The 25,352-nt window shown below is 41.0% G+C and overlaps 2 protein-coding genes across 3 annotated transcripts in view; one reads left to right on the top strand and one right to left on the bottom strand.

Moving 5' to 3' along the window:
* The window catches only part of ptn (pleiotrophin), a 43,350-nt gene extending 35,165 nt beyond the window's left edge, over nucleotides 1-8,185 (top strand). Inside the window, exons 4-5 of the mRNA XM_008400396.2 lie at nucleotides 524-685; nucleotides 7,320-8,185. Coding sequence (XP_008398618.1) covers nucleotides 524-685; nucleotides 7,320-7,375 — 218 coding nt within the window. The 3' untranslated portion in view covers nucleotides 7,376-8,185. The remainder of the gene's footprint in view (nucleotides 1-523; nucleotides 686-7,319) is intronic.
* A 5,628-nt stretch (nucleotides 8,186-13,813) lies between these two features.
* The window catches only part of chrm2a (cholinergic receptor, muscarinic 2a), a 78,988-nt gene continuing 67,449 nt past the window's right edge, over nucleotides 13,814-25,352 (bottom strand). For both annotated transcript variants that reach the window (XM_017302827.1, XM_008400395.2), the window contains one exon: nucleotides 13,814-17,243. In XM_017302827.1, the coding sequence (XP_017158316.1) occupies nucleotides 15,693-17,243 (1,551 nt within the window). In that variant the 3' untranslated portion in view covers nucleotides 13,814-15,692. The remainder of the gene's footprint in view (nucleotides 17,244-25,352) is intronic.

Genomic DNA, 25,352 nt, shown 5'->3' with positions numbered 1-25,352 from the left:
AGCTCTGATGAGCACTCTGGGATCTCGGCTGCGGTGACACGGCCTTTCATGTGAGAGGAAGCTGACGAATGAGTGTCACAGCCTCCAGGGAGCCTGGCTGGACTGGCAGCAAAATAATGCAAGAGGAGAGATGAGAAGCTTGGCCTTATAGAACACAAACACTTATGTGCACACTACACACACACACACATCCTCTGTAAGCCCACTTTTATAGCACACACCAGCAGCTAATGGCGTTTTCAGAAGCAATCTTGCATCTTTAAATGCTCCCTCAAATATAAAGAGGCTTTCTCGGGGCTGTAGCTATAGATTGTACCTGTTATTTCTCCAGGTTGCTTTTGATTACATCCATCTGTTGTTAGGTTTCATCATATAGCAAATGTAAGATCAAAACGCAGAGGTGCCGTCTGCTTCTGCACTGGGGTTAGGGTTCTTCCAGTCAAATTCATTTTATTTTTGACCAGATTCTCTCCTTTTATTTGCTCGTTGAAATGTTGAGATCCGATTCCTGCGTTTGCTTCAGGGGAATGCAAGTACGAGTTCCAGGACTGGGGGGAGTGTGACCTGGCGACGGGGAAGAAGAACAGGACCGGGGTACTGAAGCGAGCGCTCATGGATGCGACCTGCGCTCCCACTGTCACGGCAACCAAGCCATGCGGGAAAATTCCCAAGCCCAAGCTGCAAGGTAAGCTGGGGGAAGCGGAGAAATGATTGCCGGGTAAAACGGGAGCCCTCGCTGGGCACGACGAGCCTGTCAGAAGCTATGATGATTCCCAGAAATCACGTGGAACAAATGTCTGTCTGTGGCAGAAAAGAAAATGAGTTTACTACTGAGCTTGAAAAGCAAAAACAAAGCTTGGGTGGAATCTAAATGAATGTATTAATGAAGCAGCTTTTGCAGCAAGCTGACTTAGCAAAACGATGAATCAAGCTGTGCAAGATTAGATTTTATTTGCATTTCTGCTATAGCTTCTTGCAAGTCTTCAGTTCCTAGTGATATAAATTTACAGGCAAGTATAAAAAGTATGGAGGCCCGTCTGATTGTCCAAAGCTGGATCATTATGGGTCTGTTTTATTGAGAGCTGATCAAGAGGTAACAATATTGGAATCAGCTTCTGAAAGCTTATCATGCTACTTTTTAAATGGATCAGAGTTGGTAGCATCAGTTGTCAACATGAGCGGTCCTGGATGGGGGCCAACGGGGGCCACTGTCCCTGTAGGATCTGTCCTGACCCGACTTATAGCCTCTGTACCGAAGAGATGACACTACATCAATCTCTGGTGATTATTTGTGCTGGAACAGAAACCATAATCACATGCTCTCTATTTTATTTTTAACTTCACAGTTCTAATTTAACATCAAATTAAAAATGAAGCTGTTGCACTTTTAGCTTCAGCTGTATTGAGTTTCCATGAGTTAGATCAGAGGTCTGTAACCTGCAGCTCTGGTAGGGTTTTTTATTTTTTATTATTGGCTCATTTTTTGCTATAGACAGAAAATAAGTGGGGCCCCGGGCCCCTGCTTGTAAATTTGATCTAGAAGCGCCACTGGTTGTCAACTTGACAAGGATTGCTCTGCAATAAAGCAAATTTGCACCTTTTTTTTTAAATGAGTGAAAATCCAGCGTTACCTGAACGTTAATCTGTTTCTTAAATTACATTTATTCATTTTATCAAAAAGTATTAAATCAGCAAACGGATCCTTTGGAAGTTGCTTAAAATCTGTAAACTTCAATAGACATACTCAATGTTGAAACTTTTGTTGTTTTTCTTGTGAAAATGTTTTCCTACTCTATATTTTTGTCAACAACACATTAAAAAATATGAGCTTGTTCCGTGTTTACCACAGTGTTACATCACTGTTACTTTGAGCAGCACTTCAAAAAAGAACAAAGGCGACGGAAGCTCTTTTGACTTATAATACATAACTATATTTTAAATGTTAGCTCAGTGGGTTTACCGTTTGTTTTCCTCTCGTTCTTCTACCCACGTGCCGAGCAGCGGCTGCTGATGACGAGGTTTAGTTTTGCTCGTCACACGTCGGTCAAAAGATTCCTGGATTTCTTTTTAATTACAGCGATTGTGCATCAGAATATGTATCGACTTGCGTCAGGACTGAACTTCCACCGTCTGTCCTGATAATTGCCGTGCGAGTTCAGTAGATTCTCGCCTTGTCTCCTCAGACATCGCGCGCTGATTGCATCTCTGCTAAATCCAACAAACCCTTGCAAATGATTTAATCTCAGGCAATGTCATGTGTGATTTGCATTCGCATTCACATTCACTTCCCCATCACACAGGAGGAAATCCTCCTACTTTACTGTGAAGCTGAAGCTTTGAGTGACAGGATTAAACCCGGCCTTAGATAGTTAACTCACTATTCAGCTGTAATTGCAGGCTTTTATCTTTCCTCAGCCATGTCAAAGTCACTGAACTCTGGAACAATGTGAGTTTCTACTTGCGATTTTCTGTGGTAAATGGAGAGTAATCAAAAAAAAAAAAAACTTCAGTAGCAACAAGTATTGACCTAATGGGTAAAAATGCAATCATGTGAACATTCGTAGGATATGTTACTGTCTGGTATGAAGCTGGTCAGAAGCTGTGGACTCACTGTGGGTCAGTGCTGCTTGTAAATTCTGCAAACAAGGATGTAAATTAGCCACTGTCAATGCCCCATTGTCTAAACAGAATTATTATGAGTCTGGAAATGTTGCCAATGGCAATAAGCCGCGTTTATCACGCTCTGCAGCTGACACACAGTTTGCACAAAGAGTTTGCCTAACCTTACTGTCGCTTCATCAAATAACCACAATCAGGGAGGCTCATTTCAAACCAGAGGGGGTGTGAAGTCCTCTGTGGCGGTTTGCAGAGCTGTGGACCGTTTAACGTCTGTCCTGTTTGGGTTGGGATGAGTTGGGTTTTATGGCCATGTTGTTTGGGATGCTTTTAAGGAAATTTGACCTACCTGCCATCTGTGTAATTTCCCTTTTTCTTTTCATAAAAACGCAACACAACTTTAGCATGAAAAACAAAACTAAGTACGCCCATTGATTCAGTAGCTTGTAGAATCCTGGTTTGACTTTGTAAGAGTCGAACCACGATGCACCTACGTTTCCATCTAAATCATAGAGGAGCATGTTCAGGACATTCCAACGCACTGGAACTTAAAAGAAAAGGTCAACCTTTCTGTAAGTGTGACTGAAGATCAGACTGAGTTTGAGTTTGTGTTACACTCCAGGTTCACCTGTTTACATCACTTCCTGGATGCGAAGTGACAATCTTGGAGGTGTGAGAGCTGAGGTGAAAGGAGAAGCAAAGCAGGGACGACAGAGGTCCAGACGAAGAGATGCAGTCGGTGGGAAGCTGTCTGCAGGAAGTGTGATTTCTCGTAACTGCCTGTTGGAAGATAAGCCATGGGAAGCAGAAAGGCTACTTGGTTAAAAATAAAGAGAGTGTGACAATATTACAAATGTGATCTTCGGCAGTGGGATCAGAAAAAGTAAATTAAATGTTTGGCTTCCCACAGCTGGACGGATCTGTGAAAACCAGCGATTCCGAGCATCAGTGCTGAGGTTTGGAGATGGCAGCTGGTCGCTGTGAAAGGGGGCAAAATTTGTCATTTACACACTCCAGAGGAAAGAACAAAGAACAGACACTGACCGAAATGAGACACGAGTTCCTGAAGAAATCTCTCTTCACTCAGCTGAACAGGAGAGCGAGCAGCATGGAGCAGGGTGGGGGAGCATTTGGACACCAGATTTGGTTTTAGATTTAACAAAAGTCTTTGTTTGGATCAATCTTTAAAAATTGTGCAGAGCACACTGGTGCCTCCTTCTGAATAAGCAGGTGGTGCTCAGACTTGAAAAGTCAAAAACATGCTTTCACAGCCAATGCGCATTGTATCGCTGCTTACAGAGCACCTGGTTACAGAAGGTAGTGAACCAAGAGGGGGGGAAAAGCTCAAGTTTAACTGTATCCAAGTTTAGAAAACTTATTTTTTTAGCATTTTTATTGCAACAAATAGATGTGATGTTCCAGTTACAGAGCCAAGGAACCACTGGGGGCAAATAAAGCTCCTGTTAAGGCAAAGTTCAGGCTCAAGTTCAGGCTTAATTATATTTGGCACTTGTCCCTGGGTTTCGCTCTAATCTGTGACAGCCCAGTGGTGATCAACATGAAATACAGCAGCTGCAGCTGCAGCATGTGTCTGCTCATTTAAATGGCTCCTGTTATCTTAAATACATCTTTTTTAGCACTTCAACCAGGAAACGAAATGACCAACGGATGAGGACGGACATTTAGCTTCCCAGAACACTGCATCGTTTTAGCTTTGTAAATTAAAATATTGAAAATGAATCGATTTCAGTTAAAACAGGGAGTTCGGATGGCTGAGTCAAGGAAAGTTAAGTGGAAGAAAAAGGTGCAAAGACAACATTTTAGCCTTGAGACGCTAAATTGGGAAAGACGAGAGTAAAGCAGCACAGAATCTAAGTTGTTTTGAGGTTGTGGGTAATTTCAGTCACTGACGATTTCTGGAGGCGTTTTTATCAAGTCCAATCAAAACTAGTCAAGATTTTAAAAAGAACTTTACAAGATATTTCTCAAAATAAGATGGAGACACTTTTCAAAGAATCCAGTAAATAGTTTGTATTCAAGTAAACGACGCCCGGTTTTTACGTCTGTCCTTCTGAAACGGCAGGAGGGAAGCGTCTGGCTCCGGACATGTTTGAGCTGTAAAAAGTAACACCATCTTGACTCCCACTGCGTTCGAAAAGCAAAGAGATGCTGTGACATCCGACTTGCAAATGTGGCAGAAAGCACTCGAGCCTCCTGAGTGAGAGTCCCTATCTCACATGGAGTGGAGAGAACGACGTGTGAGAGCGAATCCTTTCCCTCTGCAGGGAGCAGAATACGCTGACGCCAAAAAACGAGAGGAGGAGGGGGGGAAAGAAAGGGACGGAAAACATTCCAACAAATTAAAGCAAGCAATCAAACGGGACGGCGTAGCAATTTCAGTATTTGCATGCTCGAGAGCACCTTGTGCATCTAAATTCTGCTCCCCGCCGAAAGTTGGCAGCCGAAAAGAAAAGATTTCCTGGAGATTTTCTGAGCGACGCACGGCGAGAATGTTAAAAGGTGGAGGCTCCGCCGCTCAAATCTCACTGACGGAGCATAAGTTGCTGCAGCTCCAAGCTGCCTGCCAGCATGTTATTAAAGGATTTGCGAGTTGTGGAGGTGTCCTTTCAACATAATCCCTGCATAGGAACATTAATTTAGGGTTTAAGTATTTATATATTACCACCATGTTTCCAGATGATTCCATACATCATCTTCTTTCATTAGAGATTGAAACTCATTAATTAGATCCGCTCAATTTATTCCACCGCCAGTTGGAAGTTTAAAAAGACCTTAATGAAAGTGCTGCACAGTGACTCATTTGGCATTTCACTCATCTGCCAGTGGTTTGTGTTAGGTTTGGTAAAAACTATTAAAGAGGGAAGATGTGATTTGAGGATTAATCATTGTAAAAACAAACCCAACATTTTAGTATTTTTATTTTCCATGTTTTATAAGCCACTTCAAACTTTGATTTAAATGGCTGCAGGAACTTCTCAGCCATTTCAATCATCATCAAGTTCTGCAGGGAACTGCTAATGACCCAGAACCATAGAAACCACTGAAACGTCCAGCACACCGACCCGGGACTGAAGCAGATCGAACGGCATTAACACGGCGGATCTTCCTGAGGTGACGATCCTGACACCAAAAGCTTCACGACAGAAATCCGATGACACCTGTGTTAGGAGGGACGGCCCCAGAGACGCCATGACAGTTACTGGAGCAGACGATCTTTCTCACTGGCTTCGTCATAAGTAGCCTAAAGTCGTATCCAGATCTCCAACTGGAGAACGGCAGTGTTTGTTTTTTGTGTTTTTTTTCCATTTGCTTGACTTTCTGGTTGCGTTCAGTTTACAAAGTGACGCTCCATTGCAGTGCCGGTCCAGAACGCGGGCAATATTACTCACCATCTCACTTCTCACGGGTGACGTGAGTGCTTGGGGAAAAAAAGAAAATAAACTGTTCAACGTGATTTATGACTCGCCCTTAATTGAACAAGTTTCCCGTTGCTTATTTGCATGTTCGTCCAGAACGAGTGCACACCTTCTGGCGTGTGAAGATGCCCTTCTTCCCGGTGGAAGGAGGAAGAGGGGAGAGGATGCAGAAGTCATTTCCACGATGCTGCGCAGTGGCACAGTTGTTATCGCCGTTTCCTCGCAGCAGGAAGGTCCTCAGTTCCCAGAGTGCTGGCTCAGGCCATGGAGTTTGCATGTTCCCCCTTTCACCTGTTTAAATCCCCCTAGGTGTCTTCATAGTTGTTGGTTCTATTTGTGGCGTTCTGTTATTGCCTGATGATTAGTCCAGAGTGTAGCTACTGGTCACAGACACCAGTCCTTCCTTAATGTTGCAGTAGAAAATTTTAACCTTCCAATTGGTTCTGGTGGAAACTCAGTTCACTGCCTTTTGTTTTCCAAAATCAAACTCTCTGAGTTTGCTGATAAAGCTGCCAACTTATTTAAAGGATTAAATCAGTTGAGCTACAAATATTTTTTGATAATTTTGAATCTTTTATTTGCGCCACTAACATAAAAAAACCCAGAAGACTCTTCAAGCACCTCTCAACAATGTTCATAATATTTTATTTAATTTTACTGATGTGGTAAATCCGTTGTGCTGCAGCCAGATGTTTTTGTTGCATGAGATGAGAACCAGAAAACTAAAAGAAAGTGGATTTACTTTTAATGCACGTCCTTTCGTAAATGTTTCATAAAAAATGTTTGCATTTTTTTGTAAATATTGGCCTTAAACTTTTTAACGTGTGCCTTTTTACATTTCTCTGGTAATAAAATCACCTGCCTCTAGATAAACCAATCTTTAGAAATTGGAATGAAACGAGAGACTATTTGACATGCAGAAAACTTGATGAAGTAATAAACTTAAATAAACGTCGCTATCTGCTTACACACAGAGCTCACAAAGCAAAAGACATGGCTGCCAGGTGCCACTCAACACTAAACCTCTGTTTTACATAAACCCAGTGGATCCGTCTCATCAGTGTAAACTGGGTCACAGTACAAAACATTCACAGAGGCAAACTAGCTGATTAAAACCTGCATGGTTGTTGCGATCAGAGACGCAGCGCGGCTCCTCTTCATGGAGACAATAGGATTTTTCCTCATTTCAAAGGTGTCACCTCTGGCGGTGAAGCTGTTATGGGGAAGGACTGTAACTATATTTACTCTGCTTGTCCTTTCTTGCAGATGCAAAGAAGCAAAAGAAGGAAGGGAAGAAGCGAGAGCGCACCCCAATGGACTGAGATTTGTTTTTATTTCATGCCAGCAAAGAGGAAGAAGACTGTGGGAAGACGAGCGCCGCCCCACCCCAACCTGCTTCCTGTTTATCTGTACTGTAGGCTGACTTTAGGACACTCTGTAGTTTTGATGAAACCAGTAAAAACATGAATTTTAGAGCCATATTGTACTTTTTTTTTTTCTTTTCTAGCACCCAGTAAGAATCATCTTGTATATTGCTGTAGTAGACATAATACAATGTGCTAGGGACGGATAATGAGATGATTTGTTTACTAGTGCTTACACCTAATTATGTTATCTCTCGGATTAGTTTCTGAAGTACAAATTGCCCACAATTTGTTTTACTGTTCCACACCCCAACTCTAATTTGGAAAAAAATTAAATCAAACTTTGGCCTGTGCTCTAATGAGGCAGTTTGTTAAAGAAAGTCCCCAAACATTTTCACCTAATTAATTTGAGTTGCAAAGAAATAATAAAAAAAATCTGTTTTTCAGTGTTTAGCAATTGCAATTTAACAAAGTTTTTCAGTCTGTGGTAAATTTCCATTTATAATTTAGTCTAAGAGCTTCACCATGAGCGTACAAAATGTCCTTTTCCTCTGTTGTACCTTAATTTACATATATTAATAACTTTCTCCTCAATATATCGTGACTGTTTGAGGTTATCACTTCCTTTGCTTCCTGGTACGTTTCCGATACTAAAAAAAAAAAAAGTGAATGAAATGTAGAGAAAGAAAATACCAAAAGCATTTAAACTTCCTGATATCACCTCTGTCAATATAATGCAAATAAAAAAAATAAACATCTCAAAACAAGCATATTTCACCCAGATTTTATTTAAACTCAAAATCACATCATGTCAGATGAGATCAGTTGAGATTGACGCTTCATTTCGCCCCCACTGTGAGGCATGGTAGTGGCAGCATCATGGAGAAAGATGGCTGGTGTGGCTTACATGCAACACTGGAAAATAAAAACCTGTCAGGAGCTGTGAAGGACTTCAGACGGAGATGGAGGTTCAACGTTCCAGCAGCACGACGAGCTAAAATGAAACGTTTTTGATCGAAGCACGTCGACGTGTCAGAGCGGCCAAGTCAAAGTCTGGGCCTAAATTCAACAGAGAACACGTGGGAAGACTTACGTACACTGTTAGCTCAGTCCTGAATGTATAATTGCTGCTTATATATTTTTTTTAAATTTAGAAACAGCAACGGCGTAGCATCTTTATAAAGTAACTTTCAAATTAGAATCTCATAAGGAATGCATACATATTTAATTTTAACTTATCTGAAGAGCTTGTTATGATATTTGGTCAGGTAAGACATGCTTGTAAAATGTAATGTGTGAAGCACGGTGGTGGCAACGTCATGCTGCGGAAATCAGCTCATTCATTTCCTTTTATTATTAACATTTTGTTAATTGAATACAAATTGCATTAAATACAGATAATATCCCTTCTAGTGAATTTTAAAATTAAAAAAATAAGTAAACACACAACCATTTGGCTGTAAGTCAAATAGCACTTCAAAAACATCTGTCTTGAGAGCATAAATATTTTAATGTCAATTTTATTTGAAGAGGTTATTATACAATGTAACCACTTAATGCAGTTCATCTTACAGTTTCATAGGTGGCGAGTGATTAAAAACACTCCAGATTCGTTGTTCAGAACAAATAATCAAGAATGCATTAAAACAGAAATCAATACCAATGTTACTGTACAGGAAGTATTAATAGCGGAAGGGGGGACATTCAGATAGTAGCTATACCACGTGTATGTACATATCAAATGTACCGCATCAGAGTTACATATAATGTACTGTCATATAGATATATATATATACAAGGCAGACAACAAACTGCTGAGTTATTTTTTTTCCTATTGCAATAGAAGCCACAAGCCACAGTGATTGAATACACAATGAACATCCAAATATGTAAGAAAAATGGAAAATTAACACTTGAATGTGAGCTGAACGTCTGCAGCAGGCTGTTTGAAGATTTATTTGATGAGTTTTATTTCAAACACAGGTGGGTTGTGTGACCCCCACCCCGCCTTGAAGTTCAGACCAGGGCACACAACCACTTATGGGGAAAAAAAAAAAAAAAAAAGGTTGTGAAATTGCAAAAAGTTATATAGTGTGTCCATTGAGTGAACCGGCTTCTTCCCAGGGTGAAGCCTCATAAATTTACAGGTGAAAATCAAAATGAAAGCCGTCGCCTCTGGGCTTTTGAGCCACACTGAAACTAGTTTTAGCTTCTGTCATCCTCCAGGGTTTTCTCTCGCTCTCACTCGTCTTTCCCGACTGCAGAAATCATTCTTCGAATCCCCTGGACCCCGGCGCTCACATGTGGAAAAGTTACGGTACAGTTCTCATATTGCACAGCAAGAATGTTTTTTTTGTGTGTTTTTGTCTTTTTGCAAATCATAAAACTCTAGAAATGCACATAGAATTACACCCTCTGTCTTTGTATCGCTCATATTTCACAATATTCATAGATCGTAAATAACATTTTCTCAAAAAAAAAAAGAAAATAAAGAAAGAAAGAAGCAACAGACAGGTTGTACACAGATATAATTTCAATACTACAATTCCACTCTGTACAATGATAAAAGTCGCAGATTTACAAAATGTGATAGAAAATGTACAATATTGTGTAACTACATGTAGCACAGAGTCTTTGGAAGCTGTTTTACTGCTGCGACATTATTTTAAAGAGGACAAATTGGAGATCTTCCGTGATTTGCGTCCAATCTGATGTTTTCACACTGAGGGTGTCATTTATGAATACATGACCAAAACTAAAGAAGTCTAAAAATATTTTACAGCAAACAATTTTCACACACAGCCACAAACATCTGAAAGTGATCTGTAATGATGACACACACACACACACACGCACACACACGCAGACTAACCTGCACAGTTTCCAGTGCAGCAGTTGTGAACCAGCCCAGTATATTACCGACATTCTTCACCTCCATGACTGTTTATATTTTTAGTGATGGTAAATTTCAAGCCATTGCGATTATTATGTTAGTTCAGTTTCATCTTTTCATTTCTTTCAGCTTTGAGTTAAAGTAACACTAAAGAATAGGAGCTCAGAGCTGGAACAGGAGAAAAAAAAAACTAACTATTTAGGTTATATTCAGGAAGACTGGATTTCATTTTTCCTAAATGCTCAGCAAACGTCTCGGCAAAGTCGCACTAAAAATGCCACAACAATCGGAAGATAAAAGGAGCAATTTATTCCTGTCACTCTTGATAAGGCACTTGAAATTGCTCTGTACAATCCGGCGATATACCATCTTTAAAAACGCAAAAAAATAAATAAAAAAGGAAATCTCCAAATTTGGAGAAAGTGCTCCTCTATCCGAGATTGCTGAGGACATTCTCAGCAACACCCACTTCTTCTAGAACAAAAGCCAGAGAAAGTTGTTTCTGCTTAACGCTTGTGTCACAGGTTCTCCGTAGACGGGGTGCAGCAGTAGCCCTTTGACATAAGCCGTACGAACAGGAGCCCAGCTGGCTCTCACGGCACACGATGATCTGATGACCACACGCTCTGTGTTTATCCCAGTACCATTCAACAGACGAACGAATATATGGACATTTTCATGGAATCATAAAATGCGAAGCTTGTGACCATAAAACCACAAAAAAGGAGATTCTGTTTGCAGGAGCCTCAGTAAAACGAGCAGGAGGGACGGTAAACAACTGTGGAACACACACCAGATGGAAGAAATCGCCTGGAACATTAAAGTTCTTGGCTGACCCGTCCTAAAGCGGAGCTAAGGCTTCTCCAAACATGGTCCACTTGTTGGGAGAGTTGGGAGAAAAAGTTTCTGACAGACTGAAACGTCTCCACACATTTCCTGCTCATCTGTGCCGTGCAAAAGCACAAGGCAAGGCACGTCCCATTTTCACAATTTGACATTTTATAACTCCGGCCTTCAGTGTGTTTTATTTTACTTTACTAAGATTTTATGTGGTAGACCAGCACACTGAAGTCAAAGCAAACATACAAAGGGTCTTACAATTTTTTTTTTAGCAAAATAAAATTCCAAAAATTGTAATCAACATATTTCTGAGCAAAAATCCAACCTACTGCATTCAGGAGTCACTTAATTTATCAAAAGAGTCTGCTTGTGTGTAATTTGTGTCCGTCGGCTCCCAAACAGTAATAAAATATACTAAAGTTTGTGCTTATAATGCAACAAAATGTTATCGCTTCTCCTTTGGATGCATGGCAGCCAAACCCCTCCTCTCATGTTTTGCCCTCAGGGCACGTCTTTCAAAGTCAGCTCGACACGAGACCTCTTTGTTTTCACCTTCACCACAAAGTGAGCAGAATAGTGTACAAGAGTGTCGGCCCCTGCTGTGAGCATTGCTGTTTTTTGTTTTTTTTTGTTTCGATGCAACTTGCCCCCCTTGCACCGCCGCAGGAAGTGATAAAATGCCATCGCTTTTCATCACGCGCCGCTCAGACCGAGACCCTCGGACCACCACTTACTCTCCTGCTGGTATCTGTCAAGCAACAGCTAGGCTGAGATTAATCGGATGTTTTCGGAAAGCTTTTTAGTCTCTATTTGGATGTGTGACAGATGACAGACAGACAGGCAGACAGGCAGACAGGCAGAGCTCCACTCCTCCATGTGAAGGATGTAAATTCACATGGGAATTTATTTAACATCTCCTATCCATTCACGCGAATAACCAATAATCATGGTTGTGAAACTAATGATTCACTTTCTCAGTAAGTAATTAACAATCTAGCCAAGTTGCTTCGCTCTGCAACTCAGTTATACTCAGTTGAAATCAAGCCATCTTCTTCCCAACATCAGTAAGACTGGCAGCATCACTATACATATTTTTGAAACAGTGGAGGCAAAAGGAAATATAAAATCTGTAAAAAATAATTCCCTCTCCAGCTCCTTTCATTTATCTTGAAGCATAAAGCTAAAATAATCCTCTCATTCTCTTATATGACATTATACCTAATTTTTCACATTTTGTCAGATTATAACCACAAACTTCTATTTATTTATTTGAATTTTTGTCAAATAAATAATAAAATTGCTCTGATTCACCCAAATCAATAAAATCATTTTTTGAATTCACTCAGTTAGTAAAAAAAAAAAAAAAAAGTCCACCTGTGTGTACATTTGACATGAATTCAGTCAAAAGCCTGTTTACAGCACAGCTATTCCTGCACTTCACTCATCTGGCCTTTTATACCAACATCATAACCAGTGATTATTTGCAGTGCGCAGAGAGGACACAGCAAACAGGAAGGTGCTCTGGTCAGATAAGGCCAAGCGGAGCTGTTTAAGACGGTCAGAGCTGACAGGAAGCTGGACGGAGCTGAATACAGAGCAAACCGACTGCAGGCCGCAACCAACTGGCCGCTGAATCAGAGGTTCAGCTTTCAGCAGCACAACCACCCTGAACATCCAGTCTGGAAACGGTATTTACAGCGTTTTCTAGCTGGGAGAGGGATTCTAGGGGCGAAGCATTAACTAGTAACAGGGTGCTCAACACAATTGTACATGAAATATTTATGTTACACTCGTGACCTTATGAAAATTAGAGACCATGCAAGGATAATGGCTGAGAAGAACCACGCTAGAAGTGGGGCACCGGATTGAAGCATGCAACCACAAGCTGAGCGTGTAATGGGCAGCCTTTAATCTAAAATGTAGGTGTTCCACATCGGCCCGTAATCTGATCAGCCTCATGGTGAGTTTTCATTATAGGATCTGTCCCAGATCTCTCTTTAAAGCCGACAGCCTCAAGGAGCTACCCGGTGCAGGCGTAAATCTCAGCAAAGCCCCCCTACCAGCCGCCGTGGCAACCTCCTGATGGCAAACGCTGCTGCATATTCATCACTCCAACGAGCCAGCCGCATTACTGTAACCCAGAGTGGTCTAATAGGCTGAAATGATGGATGACATGCATGGAAACACGGAACATGCCTCTCGGTAAATTGATATTTTCTCATTTCTCCTGGCGCTAAAGTAAACACAGCGACTTATCACTTTTAATTGAACTACGGCGACTCGGAATCAATGACGAGATCAGATGGAGAGGAGTCGCAACAGGCGTGCGGAGACGTAAAAATAGCCCTTTTGTCGAAATCACGAGGCTGAGACCTGTGATCGGAAGTTAAACTCCACACTTGGAGCGCGCAAGCACACATCAGCAGCTTTACCCACACGCATCCACGAGTTCACGAATTTCATCCTTGCGATACGTGCATCAATGAATCAGAAAGATCAAATAAAGGCATCCACTCCTCTGCATGCTCACGCACACACACACACACACACACACACACACACACACACACACACCCACACACACACACACACACACACACACACACACACACACACACACACACACACACACACACACACACACACACACACACACACACACACACACACACACACACACACACACACCACAAAATGCCCTCCCACAGACCCCAATGCTGGACAGCTCTGAGCTCCTACCTCCTGTTTGACTCGCTGTGTTCTTAGCAACCTGACAGCAAACATAAATATCTTAATAGCTGCCATAAAAATCAACACCTGACATCCTGTCAGCAGTAAAAGCTGAAGTGACGAGGACTGCGGCAAATGAAAAAGTGCGACTGAACGATTTCATGCCAAATATAAATATTATTTTTTCCCCCTCTTCGGTTGTCTGGTCAAAATGTCTTGATTTATTCACTTCGGCTTTGACTTTAATAGTACATGACAAGTTGTACTAGCTGGATTCTTTGCAGGAAATGTGATGAGGCGGTAATCATAATCTCTTATTATAATCCCCGCTATTGGTCCAAATTGTGAGATTTGGTTGAGTGTGCCCTAAATGGTGGGTCATGCAAAAAAAAAAAGGACTTTTATCCACAGTTCACACATTTTCAGTAGGATACAGAAATTCAGGACTTCACTTTACAAATGGCATATTTTACAGGTGTGCATGCTGTGCCCATCCTGAGATGACATCCCAGAAAACCTTTAGCCATTAGGACAGATTGGCCTTTTCCAGCAGAGTTGCATCTTTTAGATGTTTTCCTACTTCAACATGTGATTGAACCGATTGGTTCACTACTGGGCCAATGCAGAACCTGCTACCATGCTAAGAAGGTCATCTAGCCTTGTGATTTTGACATGCTGGGCTCCTTGCCTCAAGGATGGAATTTCAACAGCGGTCAAATGGAAAAATGTTCAAATTTCAGCCACTGGCTGATTTCTTGCTGCATCCCTAATGTTGATTGTCTTGAACCATCATCAGAAAGTGGCTTTGAAACCATAAAATTTGATGTTTTTGTGCCACCCACAATTTTCAAGATGTCCCTTTAAACGTGGTAAAAATGCTTAGTGTCATTTTAATAAAGAAAATGAGATTAAAGTAAGAAGACTTAGTAGGAACTTTGTATTGTAATCTTCCAAACGCCTCCACAAATGTGAACAATATTGATTAAATGTTGAAGTGAAATAGACTTCTTTTCAACTATCCTGAAATCACAATAGCTGTATTTTCAGTTCTTCTCTTTTGTGTGCAACTTTGACAAGTGAAACTTTATTGCATTAATATTTTATGAAGTTTTGCCTATTGATTTTTACTGAGGCTGTTTTTGTTAAATTGGATGGCGACCAATCAGGATGAGAACCTGTCAGCGAAAACCAAACACTCAATTTTCTATATATTGCTGGTAGGAAGAGCTGTGATGAGGATGATCACACATTGAAAGAAGAAGGCAAGCAAAGAGGCACAAGTGGGTGTGAACGCAGACACTAAGCTAGCACACACCCACATGTGCACACACAAATAGAGTACACACCATTTATATATACAGATATCTACAAATATCTTTACTGAATTTCAACCTTGACAGGTTTGAAAGTTCAGTCAGCCCTATTTTCCCATTTTGAAGCGTTTTCCATACGGCACTGATCGTCTTCTGCCTTTTAGCCTGCTTTCTTTTCGATCAGCTCAGCGTCCTTCTCCGTTACTCCCCTTATGTTTGCTGATCTTTTTTTCAAGGTTTCAAACCTAAATACGTTTTTACAACCCTCGTCTTACACGCTGCTCCTGCACAACACGAGTGACAGCAACTGAATTCAGTTGAATAAGAGTAAAGTGCTACAACAGCTTCTTGAGAGAAATTGGAAAACGGGTGATGAAATGGTAGAAAGTGATTTTGAAATGTTCTTGTCTCAGTCTCACACATTTTTCACATAAACTCGTATGCATGGACAACAACACAACACCCATACGTAGGACATATACACAGTGGGGGCTTGTATTTATCTGGCTGATCGAATGTTTCTGTATTGGCAGAGGAGGAGATGTTTGAATGTCTTTTTGAACGTGACATTACACAGAGCATAGCAGGCTGGGTTGATGGTGCTGTTGATGTAGCACAGCCAGTAACCAATAGTCCAAACAGTGTTGGGAATGCAACTGGAACAAAAAGTATTGATGAGCACCATCACGTTATACGGAGTCCAGGTAGCTACGAAAGCCACCAGGATGGCCATTATGGTGCGGGTCACTTTTTTCTCCCGCGACGGGGCTCCTTTCTTCTTCTTGTTTGGCGGTTGCTTCGTCATCTTCACGATCTTCCTCGCCACGTGGTTCTGACGTTCTGTGGTTGGCACGATCTCAACTGTGGCGTTTGACGGTGTGTAGTAGTCGCCCTTCGGGGACTTGGTCTTGATCTTGATGCAGGTCAGCTTGGAGCCCCCAGCCTTGGCTCGTTGCCGTGGCAGCTGCTGCGTAGCCTCAGCACTGGAGTTTGCTGCAGAGGCGACTTGTTCTTCGTCCTTCTGATTGGAAGCTGCCACACTGCCGGACGTGGAGTCATTTGAGCTCTCCTTCTCTTCTGCAGGAGCACAGTTCTCCTTTGCAACACTGTCACCCTCCGTTTCTACGTCGGCAGTAGACGATGAAGGCCCTTTTCCATTCTGCAGCTTTCCATCGTGCTGGTTGGCTCCATCATCTGCAGTCTGGTTCTGGGAATGCGCTCCGTCTTCCCCAGGAACATTGTTGTTGTTGGGTTTCGGAGTGCTCTCTCTCCTCTGGCCCGGTATCAAAGGTTCTGGGTTTGACCCTGAAGGCTTGCGGTTGTCCTTCTTCACTCGACTTTTGCTCGCTCGCGAGATCTGCCAGTACAGCTGAATCATGATAATGACAGGCAGGTAAAAGGCGGCAATGGCAGTTCCAAAAGTAACAGCGGCATTGGAAAAGAACTGGATGTAGCACTCTTTCTCAGGCACAGTCCGCCCACCAACAATGAACTGCCAGAAGAGGATAGCAGGTGCCCAGAGGATGAAGGAAAGGACCCAGGCAGCAGCAATCATCATCCCTGCCATTTTGGTGGTTCTCTTTACAGGGTAGCTCAGGGGCTTGGTGACACAGAAGTATCTGTCAAAGCTTATTATGAGGAGATTCATGACAGACGCATTGCTGACAACATAGTCCAAAGCCAACCACAAGTCGCACACGACTGGCCCCAGGGGCCAGTAGCCTATTACTATATATACTGTGTACAAGTTCATGGAGCACAGTCCAATAATTAGGTCAGCACATGCAAGGCTAAATAAAAAATAGTTGTTGACAGTTTGTAGGTTCCTGTTCACCTTGATGGAAAGCATGACCAGGATATTGCCGATAATGGTGACCAAACTCAGGGAACCAGCCACCAGCACGATGAACACTACCTCCACGGTCTTGTAAGGACTGTCTCTCTCCTCCATGACTTCGGTCTCATTGCCTTCAGAGGCGTTCCAGGATGTAAAGTTAAAGACATCCATGGCATTTGGTTTCTTTGTTGCCACGTACAACTCGGATGGAACCTGCAAGGGAGCAAAAGAGAAATGTTGAGGTTAAGATAAAACAACAATATGAGCTTCTCTAACTAGTGAATCTCTTCATAATGACATTTGACAGGAAATGGAAGAAGAAGAGGACAACAAAACAAAAAAAACAACTAATGTTCTATTAATCCACTTGAATCAGCATCGTACCTCGTTCTGCGTTGGGCTTTTAGTCATTTAATTCAACAAATCACAATAATAAATTTGGCCTTTAAATCAGTAACGACGACGATGATTAGAGGCACCTTTATCTGACACATTTTTATAATCACTGCAACCATTAGAGAGCTGCGTCATTTCAAACAAAAACAAATTAAAGGAAACTAAAAGGTTATCATCTAAACAGATATAAACGGACGATTAAAAAAAAGCACGTAAAACAATTTAAAACATTTAAATTAATGGTCTTGACATTTCAGATTACATCTGAACACAAAATGTATTTCATCCTTCTAGAAAATCTAGTCGGGCTGCACAGTGGTGCAGTTGGTAGAGCTGTTGCCTTGCAGCAAGAAGGTTCTGGGTTCGATTCCCGGTCTTTCTGCATGGAGTTTGCATGTTCTCCCTGTGCATGGTGGGTTTTCTCCGGGTACTCCGGTTTCCTCCCACAGTCTAAAAACATGACTGTCAGGTTAATTGGCCTCTCCAAATTGCCCCTAGGTGCGTGTGTGCGTGTGTGTGCGCGTGTGCGTGTGTGTGTGTGTGCATGGTTGTGTGTCCTGTGTGTCTCTGTGTTGCCCTGCGACAGACTGGCGACCTGTCCAGGGTGACCCCGCCTCTCGCCCGGTACGCTAGCTGGAGATAGGAACCAGCAACCCTCCCGACCCCACTGAGGGACAAGGGTGTAAGAAAATGGATGTTTGGATAGAAAATGTAGTCTTTCATTTATTGGACAATTGGATAAATTGTATGTCAGATATTAGATTACAACATTTGCCAGTTGATCTACAAAAGGGGAGCGATCACTGCAGGTTCACTTGAAGCCCGACCGATAGTCTGTGTAATAAACCTTCAGTTTATGAAGTACTGCTGTGTTTCTGTGATGTGGTTTCCTCTCAGTATGGCCAAAACTCTGAGCTACTCAGTCGCTGTGGAGACTTATCACACTTCAACTCGCCATAAATATCATCCTGTTGAAAGATGAGTTGTTTTCATTTCACTCCTTTCACCCCTAGATAAGCTTTATTCTGTTGAGAGAGCCGTTCAGCATCAGTTCAAAGTGAACGTAAATTCCTGTAAGGTCGTGTTCAGACAGGGATTTAGTTCTCAAATACGACAATCTGGCTGTTATTTGCAGACGTCCAAATTTGTGATTTTAGTTTGTGGCTCACATCTAAAGACCAAATATTTGTACTTGAAACAAATAGAAAAATAATAATAATTTTTAATCACAATGTAATCCTGTCACTGGGACTGAAGTATAGCTGTTTTCTGGTAATAATCCATAGCATGCCCTTTTAAATATAAAAATACATGTGATTCAACAGAATAAACATATAATCCTATTTAATAAATTACAATATGTCTTCCAATTTATTGCATTAAACTGTTATTTTCATTGGTTTGCTGTAATATTCTAATCTTGGATGTTGTGTTTTCATTAGCTGTAAGCAGAAGATTATTATAATTAACAGAAAAAATGGCCTGAAAACATCAGTCTGCATGTAATTAATCTATATAATACATTTCTCTTAGTAAATTGAATGTTTAACTCTAAATGAACTTTTTAATAACATTTTAATTTGTTTATTATGACGGCATTGCAGTAACATCTGCATAAAAAAAAGGAGTGAAGAGAAAAATCATTTACACACAAGATGAAATGGAGGATCAGTCTGTGGGAAACTCCTTCAGTAACATAAAGAAAACTGCAGGTCACTTCTGTGAACAGACAGTTTTCAAAGCAGATTATTTTTATTTTAAATGATTTGATTTAAAAGTAACGACTCTCCCAGAGTGATATTAGCTTTCCAGTGAACATTTCATGAAATCAAAGTAAGTGGAGTATTGTTCTGTGGCTTGGTTTTGCCATTTTGACACAAAGTCTTAAACCAAAGAGCCTAGTTGCTGAGTAACTAGTGAGCATTCACTTATCTGCTGAGCCAGAAATCCCTTATCACTGCATTAGCCATGGAGCTAAACTGGCCTAATCCCCATAAAAAGCATAAATCCACTGATTAACATACAAAAACATGAACAATACCAATGAGACACACTTGTGGCTCACTTGAGACGCATGGATTAGAGAAGTGAAGTGGATCATTTTGTCCCTTAACAGCTCTTCGTCCAAGTCTGACTTCCATAAGCTTTGTCCCACACCTGAAATCTCTGCCATAAGTCGTAGAAAGCCCAAACACGCCAATCCACTTTAAGCTAACTGTAGACAGCTGTGAATATGCAAAAAGTATGGAGAATATTTGCTCCATTTCTCATTGAAGTAACGGGGAAATACAAGCAGTCGACATGGGAAGCGTAGATTTTTTGCCATAGCCGTCAAGCCCTGTTCTGCCTATGATTCTGCAAGTTGCAAATCTGTTTTACTGGAGCTAAACAGAATCATCCTCACTTTAAATTCGGCTGGTGAAAAATACTGGCACTGAAACCTGCTGAGCTCGAGTGCCATCGTGATCACCTGCAGAGAGCAGCAGCAGAGGCGCTCCTAGCACAGCTATCGATCACGAAGCTTACCTGAAAGTTTTAGAGCAACAACTGTGGCAGAGCGTCACCATTAATGTTCACCTTTCTTTGAATAACACACAATTCAGTAGAGTTTATGAAGTACAAACAGCTGTTGAATGTTTTCCTGAAACTTTTCAAACCTTTCACTCCAAAAAAAAAAACAGAAAAGCATTTGATTGAATTTGAGGCCCTCCATACAGTAATCCTAAATTCAGCTTTTTTTGTTTTGAGTAAAAATTGCGACAGTCGGTCTCTGCCATGGGAGGATGTGAATAAATGAGCTTGAATATTGCTCTGTGTTCAGAGTTGGGTGTTCCTGGAGCCAGGCTCACTAGAGCTGAAAATTGCCTGTGCCCTCAGGGAAACGGAGAAGGCCAACTTCACCGTTTTTCACAACTTCTGTCCTGACTCTCTATTGTAATGGATTCCAGGCTGGTCAGATGGACAAGAACATCCAACAAGCTCACTGTTTTTAAAAAAAAAATCACATATCAGCAGCTGAGTCAAAAAAAAAACAAAAAAACTAGGCGCTTCCAATGATGTTGCTTCAAGCATGTATAGGTGTTACATTTTCACTAGTGGCATCTGTGTTTTTTCACTTTGCAGCATGCACCTCGCTGCCTTTCATATCCTATCTGTCATTGTTGAACAGGTAACGCCCAAAGCACCTGCCAGTGCTTTTGATGATTACATGCATTTTCCCTGCTGGCAGGCTCCACAGGAGTGTGCAGGCTTAGGGCCCTCATTTAGCCTGTGTTTGTGATGCAAAACCAATCATTGCTGCTGCACAGGGTCTCTGTAGGGGAACCTCTGAATGATTTTTACACTGCTTGAATGCTGTTAATCATTACTTACACAACATTGGCTCAAGGCTTATATGTAATACCAAACTTATACATTTCAGTTTGGTGTCCAATGAAGAGAGCGACTTGAAAAAATATATAATAATGTAAACAATTGATGTAATTATTTTGTGGACCAATAACCTAAAACCTTTTCTGGCTTCACTATAAGTTTGCGTTCCCGCTTGCAGGATATTGTTTCATTAATTTTAACATGTTTATAAGCTCTTCTGCTGATTGGCCTGTCAGGGATTGTAACAAAAACCCTAAAGGAGCGGCGCTGAGGCATCCGAGTGTCTGCAAATATTCTGAAAAAAAAAACCCCAAATTGACAGGAAATGAAAACTGTCCTGATAACCATCAAAGCAGAGAGAGGTTCTTATGTATCCAACCAAAACCCGACCCATCTCTGTGAGGTGATGAAACACGGCTAAACAATCTGAGTCTTGAGCTGGAGAGTAATTATGAATTTGCATTCATTTCCTCAAGTTCTCTCTGCTGTGAGTTGTGGATTATTTTTACCATCTAGTGCGCTCAGCTACGAGTTAGAGATTCTGCAACTGGAACTTCTTACATTTTTTTTCTTTTTCTTTAAATTTTGTATGCACTTAAATTAGTGAAAACACAACGCTTTAAGCGCATCCTTACTAAAAGGAGCAAAACCATTTACTTAAACCACTGCCAGAGAGACGCACGCAAACGATAAAATGCAACTGAATGACACAGTGGACTTTTATCAAAATTTCGGACGGCAGCCTTCTGCCTGACATGACATAATTAATGGTAAAACCTCTCTTGCACAGGTGTGACAAATCCTTGAAAAAGCCTGCGCTCTCTTTCGTGCTCGTGTCAAGTGGGTATGAGGTAAGAGACGATAATGGAGCGTTAACAAGCAGGAAATGACATTCAAGCAGGTGGAAGAAAAAAAACAAGCTTTAATCCGCAGAGCCGAAGAGTTGGATTCCCTTGAGAGCCTGTAGGTGGCCATGTGTCACTGTGCCCCAAACAATGACACCGTCAGAAACACTCTACTTTCAGAATAAAATGATATTGCTGGGACAATGTCTGTCAAAAGTGATTTATGTAACTCTTGAAGTTTTCAGAGCATTGTGAAGTGGAAGGTAGTAATACAGTTTTCATCCCCTTTACTTACTCTCTGTTAGTTTCAGTTTTGCCATTTCTTTGTGTTTAGGTTAAGATATCTTAGTATTTTAGTTCCCATAGTCTCCCCTCCTTAGTTCTTGCTCAGCATTACCCCAAATAAGACTCACTTATTTCTTATGTCATTAATTTCATCTCCTGTGTTTGAAAGGACCAAACCCTCTATCATCATAAAGTTCCCAGGCTCTTCTTTGCATTTTCGTCCAGCTTCAAAGTCACAATATCTGACAGTGCCACACATTTGAGTGTTTTATAATTTTACTTTCACTTCTCAAATTCTTGAATTAAATAAATTTCATTCTTTACTTTGTGGAAAATTGCAAGGAGCATTGATAGCAATGCTAAAGAATGCTTTTCTACGGAGACCCTGAAGGAACATTGAACGAGAAACTAACTTTCTGCTGCACACCAGATACTGTCTCGTGGGAACCTGATGGTATCTTGTGAGCACCAGATAAACTTTCTTGCGTGCTCTAGATACTTTTCTGTGCACAGCAGATAGTTACTTTTCATTGATGTCAATCTCAGCACCTCGGTTACCTCTGACAACTCAGCAGGCAAGCAATTTGTTGGACAAGTATATTACATATTTCCATTTCATGAAACACAGCCAGGCCCAAATAATCTGAAAGATCCCACGACTTACCGAGCGTGCAAGAAGAAGTAAGAAATACAAATCCCTCTTATAAACCTTCAGAGAATGTTGATCAAATTCTCTATTGATTTTTGAGTTTTGTAAAAGTGAACTCTACTCAAGTTAAGAGTTGGATTCAACTAGAAAGCAGTAAAACTGAACAATCTGTTGCATAAACATGTCTGAAGATGTGTTCTAGCTCTCTGTGGAGGAGAGATTAAAATAGCCACGACTTATTTTTGAACAGATCCAGCTCAACGAAAAGATCATATATTGTCGTAACTGCAGCTGACAGTTCAGAAACCACCCTGTCTGGAAAACATCACAGGCCTTCTGGGATGCAAAAATTAAAGAAAAAAAAAGGGGAAACTGGAGTTCATCCAGTAATGAATGTACAATGTCCTGAAGCTAGCTGGGATAAGGTAAAGAGGGGACAAGTCAATTTTCCTTTGACAAGGAAGAGAGAGCCTGCAGCTTCTATATGACTTGACAAACGCCTCCATGCTGCCTCCTCAAAGCGCACACTTTTCCCTCTCACTTCACATTAAAGACTTTATTTCACACACATAAAAAAAAACATTTTCTGATCCTGTTCATATTCATTTGACTTTCTAAGCAGATTTTCATTTTTCTATCTGAACTGTTTTTCAAACTAAATCCAAGTGTCCTTATAACCTTCTACCTAGTGTGGATCTGTATATAGATTTTTTTAAAGTATATTAGATGTATTTCTAACATTATCCATGTCTCCTGCTTATCAAAACACATCTTTTTTTTATTTTAGCTTTGAGGAATGTATCCCTTGTGTCAACAAGCTGATACATGACAAATGTTTTTTTTTCTTACTTGGCACGCGAGGACATTTGCAGCAACCTTGAAGCGCGTTCCTGATCAGACAAACACATTAAGCAACATCTGCTCGTCAGAGTAACGTCTCTGGAGAAATTCTTCGGAACAACGGCAGTCTGCAACGGCCTGCATATTTGTGTGAGCCTAAAGGCATTTAAATGATCTGATCAGGTTAAAAAAAACAGTCTCCAGTCCTCTCTGCCTGCATTATTCTTTTCCATTATTCTTTACAGTGCATACAAAAAAAATCCTTTGAGCTTGAATGAGTGTATTGACATTTCCATTTGTTGTACCATAAAGACGTGCCCACTTTTGATTATCTAATCTAAGGCTTGTGGGCAAAAAATAGAACAGCAGTGATTGTTGCTGCACAATGCAGCGCGTGTCTTTCTGTCCATGGTGCAACTTCGACACTCAAAGCTCTGACTCACAATACGTTTAAGAAACCTTAATAATTCACTAAGCGCTTCTTGGCCATGAGAACAACTGTTAGCATGACAGGATAACATTATGCCATATCTTGCTGTTTCTGCATTTTCTTCCACGTTTTGGTACTGACTCAGGAAGAACTCTTTTTTTTTTTTTGCCCTCATTTCATTAATCTGTCCATGATGAGATGTGGACTGGCTTGTTTCATCTGGGAGTTTCTGGCACTCCACCAACTTCCCATGAAACTGAATGCATAAAAGTGCTCTTCAGAGTTGGCTAATTTAAATAATGCTTCATTAATTGTCTTAGTTGGATCATGCTACGCTGCGCCTGCATTTGGACATTTTGTTTAATTAAAATCTACTTGTAAAGTGGCACCAGTAAACTGGAGTAGTTGTGTTTCTATGTGACTTAGGAAGGTTTTGATTTGTGTAACTTTATAGCACATTTAACCCAGATTATAGACTCTTCAGGCATAACATAATGACCAATATGGGTATCCTGACGTGTGTTGCCACAAAGTGCCGCACGCACACATTTCTCAGAAAGAGCTTTAGCTTCTCCAACCGTTTCAGCTGCAGTACCTGACCTGTTGGTCCAAAACACCAGTGCATCAGGATGTCATGAAATGTGCAAACAGAAACATCTTACAAGCCAAGACAGCCTATGTCCCTGTCACTGGTCCATCACTGTTGCTTTGTTGGTCTGCTTCTGATACACACTGACTGACCACAGGCTGGAAATACCAAACAAAATAAAGTTTTGGAGATGCTGTGATCCAGTCATCCTGCAGTCACACTTTGTGCCTTGTCACAACCAGCTCATCGTTATTCTTGCCCGTTTTTTTCTGCTTCTACCAAAACAACTTTGAAGACACCATGTTCACTTGCTGTCGCATAAGGTTCCCTCACAAGCAGTTGCCAGAATGAAGAGAAGATCCCAAAGGGAAAAAATCCTCCATCTTGTTTTAAACATGTAAATATTCCCTTCAAATGAATGTGATCTGTGGAACTTTTGTCTGTTAGTTTTTAAGTTTTGGAGCTTTTGTAGGGAGCTGTAGTTGTTTAAATCAAAGAAAAGGACAGATATGCATACTTCAGTTTTAATCTGCTGGAGATTTTGAGACTGCATGAATGAATTAGAGAAATTATGCCAGGCTGAGTCGTCTGCAAACAAATGGAAAGGTCACCTTTTATTAATGTAGTGCGATGTCGCCTCTGAGTAATGAGATCGCGTTATGCAAGTGAACACTCAGACTTTGGGCCGTGAGTGGTTCTGACTTTATGACCAGACAATTTTAACTCCGGCCAATAAGCAATTATAGCCAACTCGACCACTAAAGTGTACTCAGCTGGATAAACATAATGTCACTCATGCCACTCTCAGTAGTTTAGAGGGTCACATGTCACACAAATTGGGTAGTTGAGGATATTCCATGTGATGATACAAAGGCTATTCAACTTTGAGTGTGAATATTTATGAAGTCACTTATTT

Source organism: Poecilia reticulata, linkage group LG23, assembly GCF_000633615.1.
Source record: "Poecilia reticulata strain Guanapo linkage group LG23, Guppy_female_1.0+MT, whole genome shotgun sequence".
Classification (NCBI taxonomy): domain Eukaryota; kingdom Metazoa; phylum Chordata; class Actinopteri; order Cyprinodontiformes; family Poeciliidae; genus Poecilia; species Poecilia reticulata.
The sequence above is the reverse complement of the archived record's forward strand: the minus strand, read 5'-3'. Positions and strand labels throughout refer to the sequence as shown.